Here is a 25,413-nt window from a genome sequence, read left to right as displayed (position 1 = left end):
GACTATAACAGATTATTAGGTAGGGGGGGAAGTCATGGAAAGTAACCTAAGGCATACTCTCCTTCATGTGAAATGTGAAATTTCGGAGTTTATAGGAGTGGCCGAAGAAAATGTGCAATAAGCTATTCCAGGTGCCTCTACGCAGTGGGATCTGGGGATGATTTTACACTGAGAATCATCATTTTTAGCAAAATAATTGATTCTTTTAAAGTTGTATTGAAGTATAGTTGATTTACAATGTTGTGATAATTTCTGCTGTACAACAAAGTGATTCAGTTATACAGAGACACAAATCCACCCTCCGTTCCCTTTCAGGTTCTTTTCCCACACAGATTATCATGGAAAACTGGGTAGAGTTCTCTGTGCTATGAAAGTATGGCAATATGGAAGTAAATGGAAATTCAGGGCAAGAGTGAAAATAAAGATTATATTAAACGTGTCAGGTATTAGATATACGTAGATGGTAAAGAGTTATTAACAGAGTAATCATATGATATTTGTGCCAAACGCTTATTTTGGAGGGAGTCTGATCTTTTTTTTTTTTTCTTTTTTAGGGATGCATCTTGAGCATATGGAAGTTCCCCAGCTAGGGGTCCGATCAGAGCTGTAGCTGAGGACCACGCCACAGCCATAGCAACACTAGATCCAAGCCACAACTGTGACCTACGCTGCAGCTTGCAGCAACGCCAGATCCTTAACCCACTGAGAGAGGCCAGGGATTGAGCCTACATCCTCACAGAGATGTTAGGTCCTTAACTCATTGAGCCACAATGGGAACTCCCAAGGGGATCTGATCAAGTGCACCAGGGAGAACTGCAAAGATTATAATCAGCAAATATTCTCCTGTGAGCAGAGCAGGTAAAGCATAGAATGTGGTAGCCCATCACTGTCTGTACTAAGAGGGAGCACAGAGCTGAATTAACAGCAGATAGAACTGCAGGGAGCGCTGATCTGCCCAATGCGCTGGAGGTGCCAAGATTAAGTGGCGAATGGGAATCAGGCTGAAAGAGCGACTGCAGACCAGGGCCCATGCCCCTCCTCCAGGGGATCCCCATGGGCTCAGAAGCGTGCGACACCTTTCTCAAAATCCATCCCTGCCGGCTCCCTGTCTGAACACGTCTGCCTCCCAGCTTCTCATCTGTGCCACTGATTCCAGCCACACATACTGCCCCTGAACTAGGATTCCTATCAGTCCTCCCGACAGACATACAGGTGGCACACCGTGAACTTACAACAGGAAATGTCACTTGAACACAACTTTCCAGATTCCCAATGAATTCACGTTATCTCACTTCACGTCCAGAATGGAAGAGAATAGAGGTTCTCATGAACCACTGGCCACGCCCTCCCTTCCACCTCCTACAGGTTCACTCTCTTGCTCTCATCTCCCAAATTCTCCCCACCACCTCCAACACACACCACCTCCCCAGCAGCAGCAGCTTGTGCACCCAGCCTTCAGACCCAGGTACCTGATGTCTGGCCTGCTCCCAATGATGCCCCGTGCTCATCAGGAAATCTTAGGCACTCACCCATGAGGTCCATGATAGAAAACCCCTCTGAACTACTCTGGACCCTGGTGTAAACAGGAGGTGCAGAGACAGCTTAACAAAGCAGGTAAGAGCTCAAATCCAAGCCAGATGAGCTGACTGGAAGGAAAGTTCTTCCAGTAACTGGATGATCAGGAAACTGTGCTTAGTTTCCTCATGAGAAAGGTGGGGATAATAAGAGTATTCACCTCACAGGGATATTACGAGAATTAAGGGAATCAACATCGCTGATGTGCTTAGAAAACTGTTTGGCAAGCTGCAAATGCTTGATATGGGCTCTTATCAGTATAATTATTATTCTGAAACTTGTTCTTTTAGGTAAGGCTCTGCCTAATAAACATTAGCATCTGCAGGAGTTTGTAGCATATGCAGGAACTCCTGAGACACTTCTAACGTGCTGCTGGGCTTCCTTGGGGACAAGTGTCTAGCCTGACTGGTGTCACAATGTTCCTGGATTTCCTCCCACTTGGTATTTTACAGGCCAAATGATAATATAAAAACAGACAACTAGGACATGGGGGAGAAAAGTGCACAGAGATTAAATGAAAGCCGAGTAATTCGATTGTGTCCCTTTATGTCAAAATGCGTTAGTGACTGAAGGTGGAGGATGATGGAACCATTCCTTGGAGTCTGGGGAACAGCACTGCCATTAGTTTTCTAGAATTAAATTGTGCCAAGAAAGTTAGTAGAGCACAGAGGAGACTGACAACCTGGGTAAAAGCGGATTTGCCTCTGTGCCAATACCTAGCCCTTCAGGCCACTCCTGCATTGATTTAAGTTCTCTATCAGGGTTCCAAACCCAGTTTCCTGGAACCCCCTTTAAAATCGGGACAATGGCCTCGATTTGTCACCTTCTTGCTAATTCCCTCTAAAACACCAAGAAAGAGCTCCTTATATAAAGTGGAAGTTCATGCCTCTGAACTTAAATTCCCAATGTCCCCAACATGACTTCCTCAAGAACTGTAATAAAAGTACCTCTCGTGAAAATCGCCAAGGGCCTCCAAAATCTCCAGACCGCACCTTCCCTATCCACTTATGTACACCTGTTACCTGGGATCCTGGGGGGTGGTGCCATCAAGACAACTTCCTGAATACAACTTACATCTAATTCTCATTACTCTCTGCTCCTATAGTTTCTGCCAATAGATTTTTTTATTTGACTCTTTAAAGACCTTCAATCCATTAGAGTCAAAGTCCTCCCTTATGCCTCCAAGCTTCATTCTTTTAATCAATTTCTTTGTTGCGGGTTGTCTCCCCAGTCTGATTTCATCTCACTCGCCTACCCAGACACCTCTTATAGATGGAGAGGATGAGCTGGGTGCTTTTATTCCCACTTCTAGACAAATGACATCATGTAATTCCTTCTTTCATTGGAAACATCTGAGAGTAACACTGCTTAATATTAAGACAGCATAGCATGGTACATAAAGAGGATGTAGAGTGAGAAAAATCTCAGTTCCAATCTGAACTTTGTCCATTAATACTGTTTGACATTGAGAGCTCTGCAGTTACCTTCTCTAAACCATTTTCTGGTCTGAAAACAGGACCAGTAATAGGAACATCTTGAGCACCAAATCAAAAGATGCATGGAATGCAATAAGCACATTCTTGGTAAATAGCAAGTGTTCAAATATAATGTATTGTTGTTTTGTTACTATTATTAGCATCCTGATGCTTCTTTGATTTCTACAGGCCTTTTTTTTCTTTTTAATTCACTCCTGAATAACAGCATCATAGCAAAGCCAGAGTCATAGCTCTAAAAAAACATTTAGTAGACCTCAAACCTTAGCAGGATTTGAATCTGTTGACAAGGGTCAGGGGAGGAGAGAGAAAGGGAGGGGGAGAAGAAGCAGAAGGGGAGGGGGAGGAGGGACAGGAAGAGGAAGGGGAGGGGAACAGGAAGAGGAGGGGGAGGAGGAACAGGAGGGGGAGGAGGGACAGGAAGAGGGGGAGGAGGAACAGGAAGGGGAGGGGGAGGAGGAACAGGAAGGGGAGGGGGAGGAGGAACAGGAAGGGAGGGGGAGGAGGAACAGGAAGGGGAGGGGGAGGAGGAACAGAAAGGGAGGGGGAGGAGGGACAGGAAGAGGAGGGGGAGGAGGTACAGGAAGGGGAGGGGGAGGAGGAACAGGAAGGGGAGGGGGAGGAGGACAGAAGGGGGGGAGGAGGAACAGAAAGGGAGGGAGGAGGAGGAGAAACAACAATAGTAGCGGCAACTTTAGTTTCTTTCAAGAAATGTAATGTGAGATCCTATTCAGTCCTAACCTAGATATATAATACATTTCTAACTCATCTTTAATAGGATTCATTTGAATTGGCTCTTGTTTTATGAATGGACTTCGATTAAAATATTAACTTTTAGTGTGAATTCTTGGCATGAAAAACAATTTCTTCTTCTTCTTTGCTGCTCTAGCACCTAAAATGGAACCTGGTCTCTATTATTTACAATAACCGATTTTGGACAAATACATGAGTGAAATGCAAGAAAGTCAGATGCCTCTGGGATTCCGCATGGCCCTGAGGCATGAGCACAGTCCAACACTGGACCGTCTGTGAATGGTTCACTAGAGGCGCTTCTCTTTGGGAGCCCAGGCCAGCCTGCCTGGCTGACCATGCTGTCCTCTGCCCATCTAGCTCTCTAGATCCAGAGGCGAGTCCATGCTGGATTACACTCTCTCACTCCCTTGCATCTCACCTCTAGTGGAATCCGCACAAATAAAAAGGGAAGAAGGTACAAATAAAGAGAAGTCCCTGCCAGAAAGGCCCATAAACCATTTCAGGACTGCTGGTCCTTCAATTTAATAATGGTGCCCCAGAAACATACACCACCATATCCTTTCATCAGCTATCAAGCTGGGCCTTATTTAAATATAACTGTACTCAATGGCCTTTTCTATAGAAACTTCCTATATATTGCTTATTTACCCTGGGACATTATCAAACTACCACTGATATTATGCAAGAACACAGCCAAGAGGGTCTCTGCATTGAGCAGTAAAACCAAACTGAACCAAGGCTTCAGAACAGAGATTTAAAATGCACTTCTGACACCTGCCGAGTTCAGCAGTGGCAACTCTAGTAACTCTTTTGTCTCCTGCTTGGAGTAGAGAACAATGCATCAGGAATGTGAAATCAACTGTAAAGGAGTTTTTGAATTAGGAACCAAGGGTAAACCAAAAATCACATGAGCAGGAGTCAAATATAACTTCCTAGTGTCAAGCATGTTTTTCTGAACAAAGTCCTCTGAAAGCTTGTTAATTCTTTTGTGATGGAATTTGAACAAGCTCTCAGCTCCTTTAGACATCCATTTGAGAGGTGGCCAGTATGATATGGCACAGCTTACCATTTGAGATAGCCATCCCTCCAGTCTCTAATGAGATAATGGAACCAAAGCATTACAGGGTTGGGGGAGAGCTTAGACGTTATCCAATTCCGTCTTTGTTATTCACTCTGACTCCATACTCCCCCCACGCCATCCTCAAATGCCTGCTCAGCCTCTGCTTGATGCCCATCTCATTGTGAGGTTCAGGAGGGATGTGCCCTCATCTTTGTTTAGGCTGCTCTGAAGCATTTGTAAATTCTTCCCAAAGTATCTAAATCTCTCTCTCCATGGTTTCTGTTTATTGACCTTTCTTCTAATATTTGGGTAGGAAATGGGCTGTAAGTCACTGAGGGGATTGACCACAGGCAAAGGAATGTAAATTTTAAGCACCCAAGCTAGACACATATCAAAGCAATGTTGGCCCACTTCAGGGCATACATTTAAAACAGGCTATATATGTATGACTGGGTCACTTCCCTGTGCAGCAGACATTGAGAGAACACTGTAAATCAACTATGATAAAAAAAAATCTGTAAGTAAAAAAATAAAATAGGCTATCAGTACCAAATATCAAAGCACTTTTATGCTGCTGGGTGAAACAAAGCTTCATTTTTCAATTTTCTTGAGATCTTCAAATACACACGGAAATGTACATTTTCATGCTTCCCTGGAAACTGGCATACATTTCTAAGCTTTCAAAATTGTAATACATGAATACTGCATAGAGTGGAATTTTAGCATATGGTTATTATAGACTGTCTCTTCTGTGAAATATTATGTTCCTGGCATTTAAAGGAGAAGCAAAGAAGAACTAGCAGTGGCCTCACTTGGTGGCATCGTGAAGCAATGACTGATACAGCAGTTTCATCGTTCCTGCTGCAAAGGGAAAGAAACAGGCCAGGAGCCTTGATCAATATTTCAAATTCTTCTTACCACCTGTTCCTTTCTGTGGTAGTGACTGCTACAGTGACTAATGACTCAGTCATCCACTTCTGAGGCTTTTATGTGGAACCATCCCACATATACCTAATGTTCCAACTTCTGGGTACCCAGGACACAGATGTATTTTTTTACATCCTAGAAACTCAGACTCTTCTCTCCATAAGATTGTACAGTCTCTTCACTTTCTCCTTTCCCTGATGTGTGCATTTTAAATTCACTTCTTTGTTTTCATCCTAATTCGCCCTTTGACAGCCTTTCACAGCGTGGTTAATTTAACTCCCTGCTTCTGGAAGCTCTTTTCTCTTGGATTTCAATCCAAAAAAAACCTCTCAATTTTTGCCTGCTTCATGTTTCTCCTCCTCTAAGTATCTTTCAAATACACAGGCTTCTCTACACCATTCCTCACTGAAATCCTCACAGACCAAAACCAAGCTACTATCATCTTACTCCTAGACTATGCCCGTGCACCTATTCAAACTCTCATCACACTTCAAACTCAGCAGTCAGTGTGAACGTAAATGTGGCCATGACATGATGATTTTGCTACCTTCCCTTATACTCTGTATAAAGTAAACAAGCTAAAAGGATATATTGTATAGTGTGGGGAATATAGCCAATATTTTACAATAACTATAAATGGACTAATATATAAAAATTCTGAATCTCTATGTTGTACACTTGAAACAAATATAAAACTGCAAATCTCAATAAAAATGAACAGAATGTCTATCTATCTTTACATTTTCCACAATGTATATTAAATATAAGGCTTTCAACATCTGTAAGTCACTGTTTTCCATACAGACTTGCTAATTTTGCAGGGAGAACAATTATTTTTCATGATAACTGACCATATTATTCACTGCACAAAGTCATGTGTGAAATATATGGTGCATCATTGGCCAGAATAAGGACCACTCAAGAGAATCTGGTTCAAAGGAAAAACTAGTTCCCATTACTAAAGCCAACAAAAAAGGAATAATCTCAGCGCTTATGTATTTACTGTTGCTCCGCTACCTCCAAGTACGGAGTTGATTCTCTGGCTTTCTCTGCTTAAGACAGAGAAGAATTCTACATGGGACCTCTCTAGATTTAAGTCTTAGGAAAGCAGAATCCACTTCCCTGAAATGTGCTGATTTAGCATCTAGGGATAACAACAAGGGAAAAAAAACAAGTCTTTTAGAATAGGAGTTTTAGACCTTAAGTGCCTACTTAAAATATTTTATACTACTTTATACTCTAAAAGTATATAACATCTGAAGTTAACAAAGAGTATAAAAATATCTTGATGGGAGTTCCCCCTGTGGTGCAAGTGGTTAATGATCTGGCCTGCCTCTGTGGAGGCACTGATTCAATCCCCAGCCTGGCTCAGTGGGTTAAGAATCTGGTGTTGCCACAGCTATGACGTTAGGTCGCACCTCCAGCTGGGGCTGGGATTCAGTCCCCAGCCCGCGAACTTCCATATGCCATGGGGATGGTCAAAAAAGAAGAGAAAAAAATCATGATGAAAGACAACGGAAATGTACTGCAGGATATAAAGAGGGATGGAAATCAGAGTAGAGGGAACATGCCCTTTTGTAGTAGAATTCTACAATTTCAAATTGCTGAGCTGAAGAAGAGCTAGAATGGGAAAAGTAAAGAATTCAAGCCTTGTCTTTCATCACACTTGGCCAAAATCATTTCCACTTTATGAAGTAATTCCATGTAATGAAGGTCTCCTGGACTAAAAATGAATAAAGATTTATCATAAAACTCTAATATGAGCTACTCTGAGTACCGTAGGCTGCAATAGAAGAGAATAATTTTGCTGCTCTGATTGCAGAGGGCCATTAATCACTATCTCCAATGGAGTAAGGAACCACTGGACTCGAACCAATGAGACATAATAGGATAATGTTACTCCTGAGCCATTGAAATGGCTTCAGATTTCATGTGCTTAGAAAGGAAAGACATTTTTCACTTCAGGTTTCAATTTCTATATTTCAAACAAAGGGAAAAACTTATGTTTACTTGCTATTTAAATGGGAAAAATCTTCCCTTGGGTTGGCCATCGCCTGCTCTTATTACATCCTCCTCTTTATTTGCAACCAATTTTTTTAAAAATTGACTTTCTTTGCTGGAAAAGAACAGGGAGCAAGTGGTGGGACCTGCAGAGTTTAAAAAGTGTCATTTCACAGAAGAAAACATTTCTGGCCTTTCACATATATCCTGAAAGACACTGAAACTAGGCTTACAACCTAACATATTTGCTCATCTTCTAGTAATTAAGAGCTTTGATGAATCAAGCATTTGAATGGGCGTCTGTATAACATGACAACAATGTTTTTACAAAAAAAAAAAAAACACAAAAAAAACCTAGAGTAGTATCATTTTTAACATCTATTAAATGTTTTAACATTTAGCTATAAGCTGACCCCAAATATCAAGATTTTAGAATTGCTTAAAAGTAAAAATAACCAAACAAAGCAATGGGCAAAAATGCATAAAGCATTAATGGAGTGAAAATAAATATACCTGTCTATTGAGGTGGAGAAATGTTGTAACTCCTATTAGTTTGAGAAGGGGTTGGATGCAGGAATTTCAAGCTCTGTTCCTATGGAAAAGCTCCCCTGCAAAAATCCTCTCCTCACTGCATCCCTAGGAAATGGTTCAGTAAGGAGAGGACTCCTTGCTTTGTTTCATATCAAGAAAATAAAAACTAAGTACTGTCCTGACAACAAATGGCATTACATAAGAAACATTCCTTATGTGGTTTCAGCCTTGTAGATAAAACATGTTCTCAAAAGACTCATATTTTCCTAAAATCTGGGTATCAGAGAAAGAATATTTACAAAATTGCTTTTTCTAAATAGGTAGTCTTTTACTGTGCTATGTTTTGACTCATTTCCCAGGCTGATGACGGCTTGCCAAGGTCTAGAATACTCAGTGGTGCTGCATTTGGCTCTGGAGAGAGATAAGACATCATACCTCTTCTATTCATCAATCTATAGCCGGTGGAAAGCTCTGCCCCCCACTTACAGCACAGATGTGTTCCCACCATCCCAGGTTTCCTTGTCAGAAATCCAAGAAGCAAGCATCGGAGAATCGTCTAAACACAACCCTCCTCTCCAACTCAGCAAATTCAGCCAATTAAATGGAAACTTTTCATCATCTTTCTCTAATTCCTGATCCAATGACTAAGGATTTTTTTTTTTTTTGGCACTATTCTTCTTGACAGTGTAAGCATAGACAGACTCAGCACCCTTGGCTAGAACAGAGCTTGTAAAAACCATACAATTCTATCATTACTACAATTACTCATCAATAAAAATAACTTTTGTAAAATGTGACAGTAAACTGGAGAAAAGAAAGTCCCTTCAGACAAACTTTCAGTGGTAGACACATTACTGGGATGATGATGAAGAAACAAATGCAAACTAAGTAGTTGAAATATTAATCAACTAGTTAATATTTTACTGCTACTAATATGAAAAAGAAAACAATGAGAGAAAAAATGTTTCCATTGAGAATGTCATAACACAACATGAAAATATGTGGGGTATTTTAAATAGCTATTTTAATAAATAACTTCTGGTCCCATTTCTTTCTATCCTCTCACATATCATATTAAAGTAGATCAGGTCTCTACCAAAAGCAGTACCCTAATATATTCATGAACCAAGACTCTTCTTCAAGGAAGAAGAGTGTAATTGTTTTACTTCAAGGAAGAAGAGTGTAATTGTTTTACTTCGCCTGGGCAACAAAATATCATCAGACTAAAAGATGTATTTATGCCCCAATTAGAGTATATAGATCACCTCTCGAGAGCAGTAGAGCCGAAATGATTAATTAAGGAAAATAAAATACAGTTCTCCGTAATAAAATGTTGCAAAGCTTTGGCCCCTCCTGTTCCGTTTGTAATTCTTCCAAGGCTGCGTTCATTTTAACCAAATATCTTAGTTACAACTTTTTGTACTTTGCTGCATTCTTAGCAGATTTCCATTTCCTGACATAAAATGTGATGATGAGTTCTGGGGATTAATTAAATCTAGCACTGAAAAGTATTTTCTTTTATGTCGTTTCAGATGCACTTTTCATTTCATCTAAGTGTTTCAGGGTATTATGATAGAGGAGGAAAACTCAATTGCATTGGTTTAATTCAACAGAAACTCTCCTGGAAATGAAATGTACACTGCATTTCATTACCACCTCAGCAAAGCAATCCAAAATAAACGCCCTCAAGGAAGACTCAAAACAAAGGTCTAGATTTCTTTACCACTGATATGTTCTTCTCATTCTGTGGCAGAATATACTATCAGTTATCAGGGCAGGGCTGGAGTAAAAACTGAAATGTTTTCTTTTTCTCTCCATTAATAATATCCCAGTTGTAATGGTTTCTTTAAAGACATAATTATTTTCTAAAAGTTTTTTCTTTGGGGTAGAGAGTCCATTTGTAAACGAATCCTTTATTTGCAGAGACCAGCAAAATTATGCCTTTCCTTGCCATTTATAGCCTGCATTTCCTTTTTTTTTTTTTTGTCTTTTAGGGCCATACCCAGAGCATATGGAAGTTCCCAGGCTAGTGGTTGAATTGGGGCTGTAGCTGCCAGCCTATACCAGAGCCACAGCAACTCAGGATCCGAGTTGCATCTGTGACCTATGCCACAGCTCAAGGCAATGCCAGATGCTTAACTTACTGAGTGAGGCCAGGGACTGAACCCACATCCTGATGGATACTAGTTGGATTCATTACCACTGAGCCACAACAGGAACTCTTACGGCCATATTTCTGTAGCTGTTTTTATTATGATAATGTTTTAAGAGTTCAGATCTAAACAATACTTTAACATTCATATTGCTAACCACCTTATGTTACAGAAAATGAATTTGGGTGCAGAGAGGTCAATAACTTTAGGGTACCCATATAATACTTAGAATCTGCTGTAAATAAAAGAGCAATGTCCTTCAGCACCTTAGACTATTTTTTAAAAAGGATTTTAAAGAATTAAACGATCATAACATGTAACATACACGAAACTCAATCTTCACACAGTTGCTGACAATAAAAAAATCTGAAATCCTTTCAAATTTATTTAGTATGCTGCTATTGTGGGCGAGGGTGTGAGCCCCCCAACTTCACAGGCTGAGTCCCAACCACCAGTACTGCAGAATGTGGCTGCATGTAGAGATAAGGTCTTTAAAGATGATCTGAGTTAAAATGAGGTCATTTGGGTGACCCCTAATCCAATCTGATCAGTGTCTTTATAAAAAGAAGAGATAAGAAGATGGAAAGACAGTGTGAAGACGCAGGGAGAAGACAGCCTTCTATAAGCCAAAAAGAGGCCTCGAGAAAACTAATTTTATCAAACTCTCAATGTCAGATCCCCAACCTCCAGACTGCAAGGAAGTAAGTTTCTACTGTCTAAAGCCCTGTGTCTGCGGTACTTGGTTATGTCAGCCCTAGCAAACTAATACTGATGCCTACTAAAAAGATGCACTGAAAGGACTAACACACTTTGTTTTAATCCTACAGGTACTGTTGATAAAAAGATACGTAACAGGGAGCTCTCGCTGTGGTGCAACAGGATCAGCGGTATCTTGGGAGTGCTGGGGAGTGGGTTTGATCAGTTTGATCCCCAACAGTGGGTTGGGGATCCAGCATTGCCACAGCTGCGGCTTAGGTCGAGGCTGCAGCTCAGACCTGATCCCTGATCTGGGAGCTCCACATGCCACTGGGAGGCCGAAAATGGGGGTGGGGGGAGATACATAAGAGTGAGCGGAATCCAATTTTTCACTTTCCAAAATTCCAACCTGGCTTGGGAATTTCTCCTGGCTTGCTAACACTGATTACCAGACCCTAATTTCTGCTTCTCTTCCTCACAGTCAAGGAATGTAGAATAATCTTAAAAAAAAAAAAATTGTACTGTTGTGTTTATTGGATTCATGTAACATCTAAGGTCAGATTTTTAAATTCTAATTTTATAAAATTATCTTGGTTAAAAAAATTCATGAATTTTCCTCCCCCGCTTTGTCCTACCCAATAGACTGTACCCAAACCTTTCTACAAATCCCTCTTTACCCCCACAGCTCACTATGCCTCGTGCCTGCCCCCGAAGCCAACACCTGGGTGAGCATGGGCTTCAATTTTGGAGCGACCTTTTATTTACGAGAAGTGCTGACTCGCAAGACTGTTTCCTACACCTACGCAGATATGAATAATTCATCTCTAAAAATAAATTTTAAAAGCTACGAGATACAATTTTAAATGTTAAGGGAGTCCTAGATGTACTCCGTCTTTACATAACCACACCAGATGCTCCAGCCAGCCTCACCTCTCAGAGGGAGGAACACAGGCGCCATCCATCCCCTGTGGATGCGAGCAGGACCCTTGCCCACAGGCCCCTTTCACAGACCGAAACCATGACTGACAAGCCTGAAAGACTCGCCACCGTCTTTAGCTGCCCTGGCATTTATTTTTAACCAGAGTTTGTCATTCTGACATTTTTCATATAATAACACTTCAAACAGCAAACCTGAAATACCAAAGATTCACACATTTGAAACACTCGAAATGGAATTCGAAGTGTTAGTCATTCTCCAAGGTTTTCTTTAACGGGGGAGAAGTTTATATAGTATGATTTGATTAACAACATTTAAGTTATATGTAGAAAAATAAACACACATGCACAGAAAAGATCAGAGGTTATACTGATGGCAGAATCTGATGACTTAAATGCTGTCTTCAAACAGCCTTGGCTCTTGACTCTGTAGCCTATGATCTGAGGCAAGTTTCCCAATGTTTCTTCTTCTCAGTCTTTTCATCTATGGGATGGGAATGATTGCTATCTTTAGCACACACAGTTATCAAGATGTTAAATTTGATCACAACTCAGTATCAGGCCCAAATTCTCTCTCTGGCTAAATGAAAAAAATCTGCCAGGGTTCTTGCTGAGAGCAAGGTACAAGTGAACCCAGGGGGTACAGGGCTGGGCTGGCCTCTCTGACTGCTACTAAGATAAAGTCCTTGACACGTCCCAAGGCAAGACTCTCCTACCTCCTGTCTTCGATCCCTCTTTACATGAAGCTTGATTCAGCCCCTAGCCTGGGAACTTCCATATGCGCAGGTGTAGGTAGGTAGGAAGGAAGGAAGGAAGGAAGGAAGAGAGAGAGAGAGAGAGAGAGAGAGAAAGAAAGAAAGAGAAAGAAAGAGAGATAGAGAAAGAAAGAAGGAAGGAAGGAAGGAAGGAAGGAAGGAAGGAGGAAGAAAGAAAGAAAGAAAGAAAGAAAGAAAGAAAGAAAGAAAGAAAAAGAAAAAGAGAGAGAGAGAGAAAGAAGGAAGGAAGGAAGGAAAGAAAGAAAGAGGAAAGAAAAGGAAAGAAGGAATAAAGAAAGAGAAAGGAAAGGAAAGGAAAGAAGTCAGAAAACAAAGCAAGCCAATAAAAAAATTGTATCTATAATCCTACTATTTAGGGATAATCACCCAGGGATACAATGATAACAACAGAAGCCTTCATAACAAATACGTTCACACTTTTTTGAATGCTTAGGCCCTGTTAGTGCCCTCACTAATGGTTTCTGGGTCCAGAAATTGTGACCCAAAAGTTATAGTCCATGGGTCAGAATCTTCCCATCGTCCTTCCCCAGGCATGATGAAGTCTCTTCTGAAGGCCCGACTGGTCCAGGAGTCCTTCCTATCCATCCTGAGGGTCCCCTGAAGGTGGTGTGTTAGCCACCAAGCTTAATTCGAAGCCAACCACACCTAGGGGACCTTCCTGGCTACTTTAGCGGTAAACTTAATAGTTTACAGAGCCATTCAAGGCTATGTTTATCCTACTCCCTGCTCGAGTCCAGGGTGTGGTCAAATAAAGTTTATTGAAGGGAAAATGGAAAAGAGAAAGGGTTCTGAAAAGAGCAGACCCAGTCTCCTTTTCTAATTAAAGGGCCAGTACTGAATAAACAAAATAAACAGACCTCTTAGACCATATTAAACAAATTCAAGAAAATGTTAAGAAGAAAGCTCTGATGTGACCAGTTGGAGGACAGAATTATAGAATTTTTAGAAAGCACTTCAAGGGATTTTCTACTTTCCCTCCCTGGCCAAGAGGCATGCAAATAGGAAACCACCTATGACCAATTTATGATTTTTTCAATCATGAAGATTAAAGATTCTTGGTTGTTTCTTAGCAATAAAATTCTTAAACTCAACCCAAAAGACAACCATAAAAAAAAGACATTCAAAACTATTTCTCTTCCAGTAAAACTCTCTTTCTTCATACAGCAAAATTCAATTTGCTTTCATCCTTTACCAAGAAGCCTTCACTTACTGAAAGCAGTTTTAGAATGCTGAATCATATGCAGCTTGTGATCAAACATGACAATTCATACTTTTTCAAGGATCTGAGTCTAACTCTGCCTTTCCCAAGGTAACAAACAAATCCACACAGTTTAGCATTGGGAAACATCTTGTTTATGTTTAAAGCGTAAGTGTTGGGCAAGACAACATACTACTTTTAACATTTGTTGGGTGTAGTTCAAAATTCACTGGGTTCTGTGCATAGCTCTTCTGCTGAGTTTAGCCATGGGACTCTCTGAGGAAGCATAGTGGGTAAAACGAGGAAACATGAAAATTCTCTGCTTAAAAGGCAGTAGAGGAATTCCCATTGTGGCTCAGCAGTAATGAACCCAACTAGCATCCATGAGAACACGGGTTCAATCCCTGGCCTCTTTCAGTGAGTTAAGGATCCGGCTTTGCCATGAGCTGTGGTACAGGTTACAGACATGGCTCCAACCCTGCGTTGCTGTGGCTGTGGTGTAGGCCAGCCACTGCAGCTTTGATTCCACCCCTAGCCTGGGAACCTCCACATGCCGTGGGTGCAGCCCTAAAAAGACCAAAAAAAAAAAAAAAAAAAGCAGTAGAGAAGTTCTGGTTCTGGGTAAAGTGGGTAAGCACCCACTATTCTTTCTCCCCCAATGAATGCAGCTATAAAACTTGGACAGAATTCCTAAAGCAGCTCTTTGAGAACTCTGAAACATAAAAGAGAGCAGCAGAGGGGGGGAAGATGACCAGAATTCAAAGTACCCTCCGGGATTTTCTACCGTGGCAAAACAGGATTGGTGGTGTCTCTGCAGCGCCAGAACACAGGTTCAATCCCCAGCCCGGCACAGTGGGTTAAAGGATCTGGCATTGCTGCAGCTGTGGCATAGCTGTAATTGTGGCTCAGGTCTGATCCCTGGCTCGGGAACTCCACATGCCTCCGGGCAGCCAAAAAAGAGAAAAAACCAAACAAACAAACAAAAAAAACAAAACCCATCCAACTAATGGTGAGCTTTCTCCTCTTTTGACTTCTAGTCAACCTGGGTCTGGACTCCAGGCAGCACAAAGCCTGAAAGGGACAACAGGTGCAGGCAGAGACAGCCCTGGGAGAGTCTGTGAACTCTGGCTTGACAGAAGGAAAGGGACTCTGAATGGGCAGAGAAATGTGGGGAAATCTTCTTTTACACCCCCTCCATGTTCTCACAACCCAGTGCTCAGGCGCTTTTGCTGACAAAGGCCTCCAGGTGTTTAAATCCTTCAAATGCAGGTATTTAAAATGCAGGTGTTTAAAGCCTTAAAACCTCACAATGACAGCTGTGGTCCCCGGAAGGTAGGATAAACCACCACTGCTTCTTTTTTCTCTTTCAGTTTTATCACTGCTTGGTCCTGGATATGAACCGGTTTCAGGAGGGATGCAGAAGAAGGAAGTAACTAAAGCCTTCGCTTTCGGGCTGAAGGACCCTAAAAGGGAGCCCCAGGAAATGGCAACGTACTGAGGATGACAACAGACAAGGAGGAGCTTGGGAAACAGAGACGTCCACGAACGTGGGTTCCTCTCGAGGCTGCAAATGTATGAATCTGGCCTGAAACGTAATACCACAGACTTAGGAACTGAACAACAGAGAAGACGCTCCACTCAGATCCCACATGGCAACTTGGCACATGCCAGCCAGATACGACTGACACTGCAAGGTTTCGAAAGAAGAACTAACACTGTAGCCACGACCCACAGAAGATGAGTCAGAAGTTGTGGCCTGAAAATAGTCAACTGCCTTCTACGACAAAGAAAGTATCAGCAAACCCCATAACCTAACAAAGGCTTGGATCCAGAATACATGACAAACTCCCAAAACTCAACAGGAGGAAAACAAACAGCCCAATTTAAAAAAAATGGGCAAAAGACTTGAGCTGATGCTTCACCAGAGAATGTATAAAAGATGGCAAATAAACACATGAAAAGATACTCATATTAGAATGATTAAAATTTTAAAATAGTGACATTACCAAGTGCTGACAGATGTGGAGCGACAGGCACTCTCGTACCCTGCTAACGAAAATGCAAAAGGGCACAACCACCCACTCTCGTACCCTGCTACGGAAATGCAAAAGGGCACAACCACCCTGGAAAACCATCTGTCAGTCTCTCATCAAGTTTAATGTGACCCTGGGATCCTTCCTTAGGTGTTTAAACTAGAGGCACGAAAACTTACATTTACGTAAAACCTGTGCATCACTGTTTATGCAGTTCTATTCGTAACCGCTCAAAATTGGAAATAACCCAGATGTCTTCCAATGGATAAACAGGTAAATAAACAGAAACATCCATATAATGGAATATTGCTCAGCAACAAAAAGGAATAAATGATTGATTTGTGCAACGACTCTGATAAATATCAAAGATGTCATGTTCATTCAAAGAAACCAGTGCAAGGATTACATATTGTATGATTCCATTTACATGGCATTCTCAAACACATAAAACTATAGCCATCAGTGGTTGCCAAAGGTTGAGATGAGAGATGCAGGGGTCAGGGGGTATGATCATAAAGGGTGTAGATTACAAGGGGTGATAGAACCTTCCTGTATCCTGATCATGGTGCTAGTTAAATGAACCAATACGTGTCCTAAAATTCAGAACTATGTGTCAGAAAACTCAATTTTTAAATGTTAAAATATAAAAACAAATATAATAAATACTCAATAAAGAGCTATTCACATGGAACTACAACCAGAGTGTCTATTTAAATACTTGTCACATTGTGTCGTAACTGTACTGTAGGCAACCCAAGTAGGTCTGTTCCTAATGTGTCCATTTCTCCAGGGCAGAAACCGTAGCTTTCTAACATCGTATCTCCAGTATCCCACAGAGTATCTGGCATTTAAAGTGGATACTGAATAACATTTTTGAAAGAGGAAAAATTAGGTGTAAGCAGTTCAGGTTATTTCATTTTGGTAGGGAAAGGGCAGGAGGGAAAACAGAAATTAATGAAAAGCTGAAGGAGTTTCAGAAAGACTCCATGTACAGTGACACGCCTCTTCAAGAGGCATGAAACGCTGTGCATGTAGTCTTCCATGAGGATTCTACTCTGAACTCACGTATAACACATTTATTAATTGAGGTACTGCTTTAATAATTCGTTAAGCAACACTGGAGAGGCAGGGGGGAAATAGGTGAAGGGGGTCAAAAGGTACACACTTTCGGTTATAAAGTCACTAAGTCCTGGGGATGTGATGTACCGCATGGAGACTAGAGGTGATAATACGGTATTGTACATTTGAAAGTTGCTAAGAGAGACCTTAAAAGATCGTATCACAAGAAAAAACTGTTGTAATTACATGTGATGATGGGTACTTTTTTGGGGATATGCCTATGGCATGTGGAAATCCTGGGCCGGAGATCAAACTCGTGCCATGGCAGCAACCTGAGCCACTGCAGTGACAATGCCAGATCCTTAACCCACTGCACCACAAGGGAGCTCCATGGTGATGATATGCATGAGACGTATGTGGTGATCGTGTCACAATATCCACAAACATTGAATATTATGTTGTATATTTGAAACTAATGTAATGTTTACATCAATGATACCTCCCTCTAACATTTTCCCAACTGAGCTCTTTGGGTGCCCTGATGATATATCAATTAAAAAAGAAGAAGAAGAAAGTAAGAAAAAAAAAAAAAAAAAAAAAAGAAAGAAAGTAAGGATGGCTGAACTACAAAGTATGCTGTATGCCAAATCTGGGAAGTATAGCTTTTCTCTGATGTTTCAAAAAAAACGACAGTAATAAAATTTGTGGCGAAATACTTTATTTGCTTTGTTTTGTTCTACCGTATGAAGCCACTAAATGCTTTTTGATTAAAATTCAGCATTTATATGTGGTTTTATATGATCAAAACAAAGATTTCAAGATTCTCCTTTGGGTAAAGTTGAAATTTCCCACGTATGCGCACATTAACAGTATGTTGCAGTTCCTAATATATTTATACATTATGTTGTCAAGACCACGTCCCTCATTCATTCTACCCAACAACAGACAATCATGTTTGGTTTCAGAATACTTTGTGTCAAGGTCTGTGATCAGAAGATACTGTAAATGATTTCAAGTGGCCTATGTTTAGTATGGGATATACATAGACAGAGAGCTAATATAATTAGTACCAATCAATAATACCTTGACAACTATAATAAGTGCATCAAAAGTGAACTCCAATAAGAATGTAACGAGTTCTGCCAGCAAAAATCAAGGTACAATTCTTTGAAAAGGCAGTTATTCCCCTAAGCCCTGAGAAATATGTAGGATACCAATAGATGAAAAGCAGCAAATTATAAATTGTTAAGCAAGTGAATTTTGGAACCAGGCTGCAGGAGTATGAATCCCAGTCTACTACTTATAAGCTCTGTGACCTCTGTCAATTACTCAGATTTTCTGCACGTCCTATATCTCATGTATAACATGGAAATGATAATATCACATAGGGCAGAGAGTTGTTGGGAGAGTACGTTAACATATATAAAACACTGTTACAGTACCTGAACCATAATAAAAGTATATGTAAGATGGTGAAAAGAAAGAAGGGCAAGACAGAAGGCAACAGCATAAAAAACATCCTGAAGTGAAGGGCTAAAAAAAAAAAAAAAAAAAAAAATTGTGTTTTTGTTTGTCTTTCACCAGAGAAAATGAAAGCACAGACTCTGTTAAGTACTTGTTACTAGTATAAAATGCATTTGGCTAACTCAATAGCAGCTTTGGGCCACTGATCTTTTATTACAACTATAGATCCTCAATCCAGAAAAATGCACGTACATACATTCAAAGCTCCACATATAAGTTCAGGGGTCCATCCACAGATTCAAGGGTCACGGGCACCTCTTCGAGGTCATCCCTGTGCCACAGATAATGGAATGGTCTAATGAGTTCACACACTTTCCATAGCAACCAATGCTTAGTTTGGAATTTTACAGAACCCCATACTCCAGACCCTAAAGTATTTAATCAAAAATGTTCATTTTATTTTTATTATTATTATTTTCGTCTTTTTAGGGCTGCATCCACAGCATGTGGAGGTTCCCAGGCTAGGGGTTGAAACAGCTGTAGCCGCCGGCCTATGCCACAGCCACAGCAACATCAGATCCAAGCCATGTCTGTGACCTACACCACAGCTCATGGCAATGCCGGATCCTTAACCCATCAAGCGAGGCCAGGGATTGAACCTGTGTCCTCATGGATACTAGTCAGATTTGTTTCCACTGAGCCACAATGGGAACTCCTAATCAAAAAATCAAACTGTGAATTTGTAGAGGAGTGAAACAAATAGAACACAAAGAACTTCACAGCTGCATCTCAAATCAAAGAAGGGCCCAAGACAATCACAATGAGGTGGTTCTTTGTCTGAGAAGCAGCCCTGCGAAGGGAGTGGATGCAGGTAGTCTGGCCCCGCGGAGGAGACCGGGGTGAGAGAGACAATGTAGAAACTGAACAGCTTCGTACTCACATGGTGAAGGAGCCAGGGGGAGCAGACACTCTCCGCAGGTCCGCAGCTTGCACCTGATGGATACTAGAGGCAGCAGGGAATGAGCAGCGAAGACAGTCAGCAAAACAGCGTGGACAGACAGGGAACAAGCCAGGAGAGAGAAAGAGAGACACACAAAATTTAAACAGAAATTAAATGAGCGCGCCACCAAACAGTGAATGAAAAGAAAAGGAAAACCAAGCCAGCCACGAAATAATCCAGAAAGCCGGTGACAGCGACGAAGCCAACAGGACACATGGCAGGGCCGGCTCTCAGGCAAGCCACAGACTGGAGCACGAGGCGGGCGCCTGCGGATGCGGGCGGGGGCGCTGATGCTGCGCAGCGCTGCGGGGCCAGAAGGTTCCCGCGGTCCTCTCGGGCTCGAGGTTGCTGGCATCCACCTGGCGTGTGCGCGTGCGCACACACATGCCCGCGCGCGCACACACCCGCACACACACGCGCACTCACACGAGTGGTAGGCTGGCACAGGCAACTCATCTTTGAGCAGAATCAAGGTGAGATGAATCTTTAAACAAAGTCCTCATGATTCTGGGCTTTGCTGGAACATTTGTGTCAAAAGAGAGCCATCTTGAAAAGAGTGGCTCAACCAAAACTTTAACTTCTTTCAGTTCAAGAAGGCTTTGTAAGCAATCCAAAGGAAATACCAAGAAAGCCTAACAGCATCATGGTAATGCTCTAAGTCCACACACATGCTTGGTAGAGAGTGAAACTGTAGCCTTCTCCCAGTTCTCCCTCTTTTATAAAGGAGAGGGTCTCAGAGTCATAGCGGCTACCAGAAAAGACAAAACATAGAACTGAAGAAACTAACGTCCAAATTTCTTGCCACTTTTACATAAGTCTTCTCTCCACTCCCTTGTATCATTTGAACAGTTTCACTGTAACTGCAATAGATGTACCCCCCCATCCCTCTTTTCGGCTGGGTATGCAAATTCCCATACAAAGCTTTGTATGAATTAGCTCCTTGTTATCTTCAAAGGGCAATCAGTTACAACCAATAATACTTCTCAGCCGCCCAGGATGGTAGAACCCGGTCGCCCACTTCAAAGCTGGCAACTAGAAATCTTGCTGTTGGAGAATACAATCACTTTAACAATGCCGTCTACATTGCTTGCGAACTCAGGTTAAGATCTTCCTAAACATCAGAGCAAGGTACAGTGTCTGATCTCCTTCAAAAGCGCCTTCCGAATAGAGGGTATCATCAAATTCATCTGGCGTCATGTCATTAGTATATGAATACCAACGTGGGCAAATGTTCTCTATTACTTTTGGGGGGGAAGATACTGGAGTCATATTTCAAGCAGATTCATAAGCCAAGATAAAATGAGATAGGCTTCTGTACACATGGGCTGGGGAGGTGAGAGGGTACTGAACAAAATGGACCCAGCCTTTTCGAATGTGTGTAGCAATAGCAAAGGGGATCATAAGCCCAGAAGTACTTTTTAAGATTTTTTTTCCTTTTTTGCTTAAATGAAGATGTAGTGGCATCATAAAAGTCTAATGGTTTTTCATGAGAATTCCTCCAGCCATCCGTGTGGACCAGACCTTGAACTTCTTAAGTATATATCTTCCACTTACTGTCATAAATGTGATCAGGACATTTTCTATATTATTTTTATATTCATGGGGTTTTAGATTTATGTTACTTTAGAGACAATTTCCAAGAACCATAAAAGATAGAACATTATAGATCTGATCCATGTGTAAGTCCCTTATTCAACACATAACTGTAGGCCTCAGACACGCCAGCAGGCCCTGGGACCCTAAAAGGCAAATCCCAGAGCCTCCCTACAGAGCAGGGGAGACCAATAAACCAATAATGACACTGCCTTTGATAAATGGAATGAGAGAAGTAATAAGAACATTCTGGGAGTGCTCAGCGGCGCATTTAATGGCTAGAGGCAGAGAGAAGAGGATTCTTAGGGAAAGTGGTATTCCATGGAATTTTGAACCCAAGCAAGAGCTGGCAGATGAAAAGGAGGCGAGGAAGCCACCTCAAGAAGAGAGAGGGAGGGCAAACATATGACAACAAGAGACAGGCTGTACTGACCCAGAAATAACAGTCAGCTCCGGAGCACAGGAAGATGAGGGTGAAGGCAATAATTAAAAAGGTCTGTAAAGCCAGGAAATACTGGTTTTATTTTTTTGGAACGCTCATTCGACCAAGTCTATTGGAAAAGACGTTGTGTGAAGGCAGCAACACTGCAAGTAAAGAAAGAAACTGCGCATATTTTGGCAACGCTCCTGAGAGGTAACGAACACATCTTTGGAAGTAAGGCTGTGTTATTAGCAGAGGGGACAGACGCTTTGAGAGTTAACGGTGTGGGGAATACACAGAAGGGAGGGATCTGAGAACACACGGGATGTGGACAAGGGGAGGGATGGAGATGACGCCAGGGCTCCGACACGCTGAATGAGTGGGTGGTGGTTCCATTAATATGAATGCGAATGAAGAAGGCTCACTGGGTGATGAGGACGGAAAGCAAAAGGAAGAGAGTTAAAGGGTCCATGTTTAGCTGTAGTTTCACGTTGCTGTGAGACATGCGGGTAAAGATGTCCCCCAAGATACCTGAGTACGAGTCTTTCATTTTGAGAAGAAAGCCCAGGCTGAAGACATGCATTTGGGACCCATTAGCTTATAAAGTCACAGGGGCAACGTGGGCCACAGACCTGGTCTCCCAGAGAAGGGGCAAATCCTTGAGGAGCACAGGCATTCCCGCACTCAACCCTCAAATATTCATCCTACATGCTGCGTGAAGGGAGGCGAAGCCCTTAAGATGATTGGAAAGCCACCTGCTTCTGACTGAGACACCCCCCTCCCCCCAACACACACGCACACAGGTTTTTAAACTAAAATTCTAAAAGCAGTTTAAACAGTTCCATTTCTTCAGAAAGAAAAGCAAATGCAAATGGTACAGAAGAAACAGTAAAAAAAATATATAATAAGGGAGAAAGGGAAAAAGGGAAAGAGGGATGGGAAAAATGAAGGAAAGAATTCTCTTTCAATGTTCTCTCCCTGCTTTGTCTGCAATAGTGAACTTTGTACACCTGTGATCTCAACAGAGGAAAGCTTGGGGGACTCAGAAGACGCAAGAAAACTTGTGAGAAGGTATTATAAGGGCCACACTGCCCTTAAACTGGAAGCTCCACTTGGAAATCTACTAGAAGTTAGATTTTTCAAGCCAGGATTTCTAGTGAAATAAAAAGCGGCCATCTAATCACAGAGGGTGACCAAGAGTAGTGGGTTAGAGATTGTCTAAAAATGTAGTGTTGAATGTTTTTGTTTTTTAGGGCCACACATGTGGCACATGGAATTTCGCAGGCTAGGGGTTGAATCAGGACTTCAGCTGCTGGCCTACACCACAGCCATAGCAACTCGGGATCTGAGCCATGTCTGAGACCTACACCACAACTCCACAACTCACAGCAATGCCAGATCCTTAACCCAGTAAGTGAGGCCAGGGATTGAACCTGCATCTTCATGGATACTAGTTGGGCTTCATGGATAAACCATTGAGCCACAGTGGGAACTCCCTCCTTTAATGATAATTTTAATAATAATATAATAAAGATCTTTGCTAATCTTTGAGATTTATACATTCTTTAAAGAAGTGAACAGAATATTATTAACTGCCACTTCTCATGAGTCTTTCCTACAGCCTGAGGCTGTTTAGATGGAGGCACCACTGCCCCCTGGTGGGATGTAACTGTATTTTTGAGTTGAGGCTGTTTCTTCAACACCCTGGCAGCTAAATCTACAAAGTCAGATCGCGTGTCAAATGTACCATGTGTACAAAAAGAAAACAACTCTTTACATTTATTTTTATATGTGAACAAAGTCCAAATAAATTCTTAACAATACAGTTACCGAGCAAAAACATATTCTTTCTCGGGGGCAAAAAACTGAAACTAAACACCTGAAAACAATTTCATGTCTGATAAGGTTATTAAACAGAGAAGCACCAGGCATGAAAATGGGAGCTGTCTGTCTGAAGATATTAAGAAGTTTTAGCTCCATTAACAAACTTCCTACAAATGATCCAAAACAACCTGGACGCTCTCAGAGAGGGCTTTTCACTTAGCAGCCGAGAGCTTTCTCTCAAACCAGTAACTCATGGCTTAACCCTCATGTTCCTAGAGAAGGTACAGTCAACATTCTACTGCTGCTTGACAGCCTGCCTGAAACTCACCGATTGCTTATTTAACCTAACAGAAGGTAAAAGCAGGGCAAAGAGAAAGCAGCAGAAATGCGCCAAGAACTGGCTGCAAAATGTAAACAAAATGAAAAAACGGCAACAAGCCAACTAAACTTAAATGCTGGATAATGACCCAGGAGAAGCGCTGGGGGAGTCCAGAGTGGCTCTGGAAAGGAAGATGCAGAGGAGAGAGGTTCCCTCAGCCTGGCTTCAGATCTAGAAGCAGACCCTCAGAACTGACACATTTTATGAGCTCTGGCTAAGGGTGCCCTTCAACGTCTGCCATCTCAGAAAGAGAGGTGAAGCTCTGGCAGGGAGCCATGACATCCGTGTCACTGGTTTATTCTAGGCACCTCTGCGGTTGTCATATTTACTCCGTAAATACATGGCAAAGCATGCCCTTGCTTCACAGGCACTGCATGAAGCCAGCCATTCAGTACAGAGAGGTCACCATGCATCACAGGCCACAAATAGGAGGAGCACCTGGGAGGGTCCCTCACTGGTGACAGAAGAAGGGTCCGAGGCTGAACCCTGAGATGGCCTTACCTTGAGTCAGGTCAGGCACAGGCACACGATACACAGAAGATATTCAAAAAGATGCCTCCAACCCCCATCTTTCTCCACTTCCTTCTCCAACCCCAAAGAGACTTTTCAATTAAAAATGAGATTAAAGCGCTCGATAAAATGCATGTGCACTCAAAATATCTAAGTATCACCCTCTCTCAAGTCAGTTTATCGAAATGCCCGAGAAAGGAAAGGTTCCAGGAGGAGTACATTTGGTTTGGGCATTTTGTCGTGGGTCAGGTTTCATCTAGATAACAGGATGCCACCCAGAACGGCAAAACTGAGTTGAAGCATCAGAGTGCACAGGATCCCAAGACGGGAGCATCAGGAAAGGGACAACCCACTACGAGGAGAAGAGGAGGCAGCGTGGAGACAGGTGAGCCAGAACCCAGCTCTGCCAACCTCCTGTACCTGGAGAAACCAACACTCTCCAAGTGAGCGGGGTAAAGAGGAGGCCAACAACAAGCCGTCTTAAAACAAAAAAGAACACATTTCACTGCATACGTTTTATGACCCTGAGTCACTCTTAATGATGATCTGCTCATCCCAGTAAATATATACTCAAGCGGTCAGTGAAAAGGCATCATCAGTCTAACACACAGCAATCATTTCTGAAAGAAGCGCATGGTCATCTGTAAAGGTGAAGAAGAAATGAGTGCGGGGGACAGAGGAACTGCTGAGTTTCCTGGACTCTTCTTTCTCAGCACAGGGAGGCCCCCGACCATGCACATGCTCTCCTCTCCACATGACCTCCTCTCCACGGTGGTCTCCGTGTTCACCAAGGTGGGCAAGGGCAGACTCACTCGTTGAGTAAAGGCATGGACGTTCTCCTCTTGCTCTTCTGTACCATGTTGGCCTGATTCCTCAGTGAGATCCGAATCATAGCTGGGGCCAACCTACAGGGCTCCCCATCCACTTGCATAGGGATGGACTTGTATGTTAGCAGCATGACCTCCCGACACTGGTGCAGCCTTTCTCCGTGGCCCCCAACTTGCAGGGCAGCCTATGAAAACAAGAAGCAA

General features: G+C 42.1%; 1 protein-coding gene across 11 annotated transcripts in view; it reads right to left on the bottom strand.

The window, feature by feature from the left end:
* The window catches only part of DGKI (diacylglycerol kinase iota), a 482,044-nt gene that overhangs the window by 138,325 nt on the left and 318,306 nt on the right, over nucleotides 1–25,413 (bottom strand). For 9 of the 11 annotated variants that reach the window (XM_021079007.1, XM_021079008.1, XM_021079004.1 and 6 more), the window contains 2 exons: nucleotides 25,195–25,394; nucleotides 19,596–19,658 (listed from right to left, as the gene is read on the bottom strand). In XM_021079007.1, coding sequence (XP_020934666.1) covers nucleotides 19,596–19,658; nucleotides 25,195–25,394 — 263 coding nt within the window. The remainder of the gene's footprint in view (nucleotides 1–19,595; nucleotides 19,659–25,194; nucleotides 25,395–25,413) is intronic. The other 2 variants (XM_021079006.1, XM_021079011.1) reach the window with 1 other exon arrangement.

Source organism: Sus scrofa, chromosome 18 (assembly GCF_000003025.6).
Source record: "Sus scrofa isolate TJ Tabasco breed Duroc chromosome 18, Sscrofa11.1, whole genome shotgun sequence".
Taxonomy (NCBI): Eukaryota; Metazoa; Chordata; class Mammalia; order Artiodactyla; family Suidae; genus Sus; species Sus scrofa.
The sequence above is the reverse complement of the archived record's forward strand: the minus strand, read 5'-3'. Positions and strand labels throughout refer to the sequence as shown.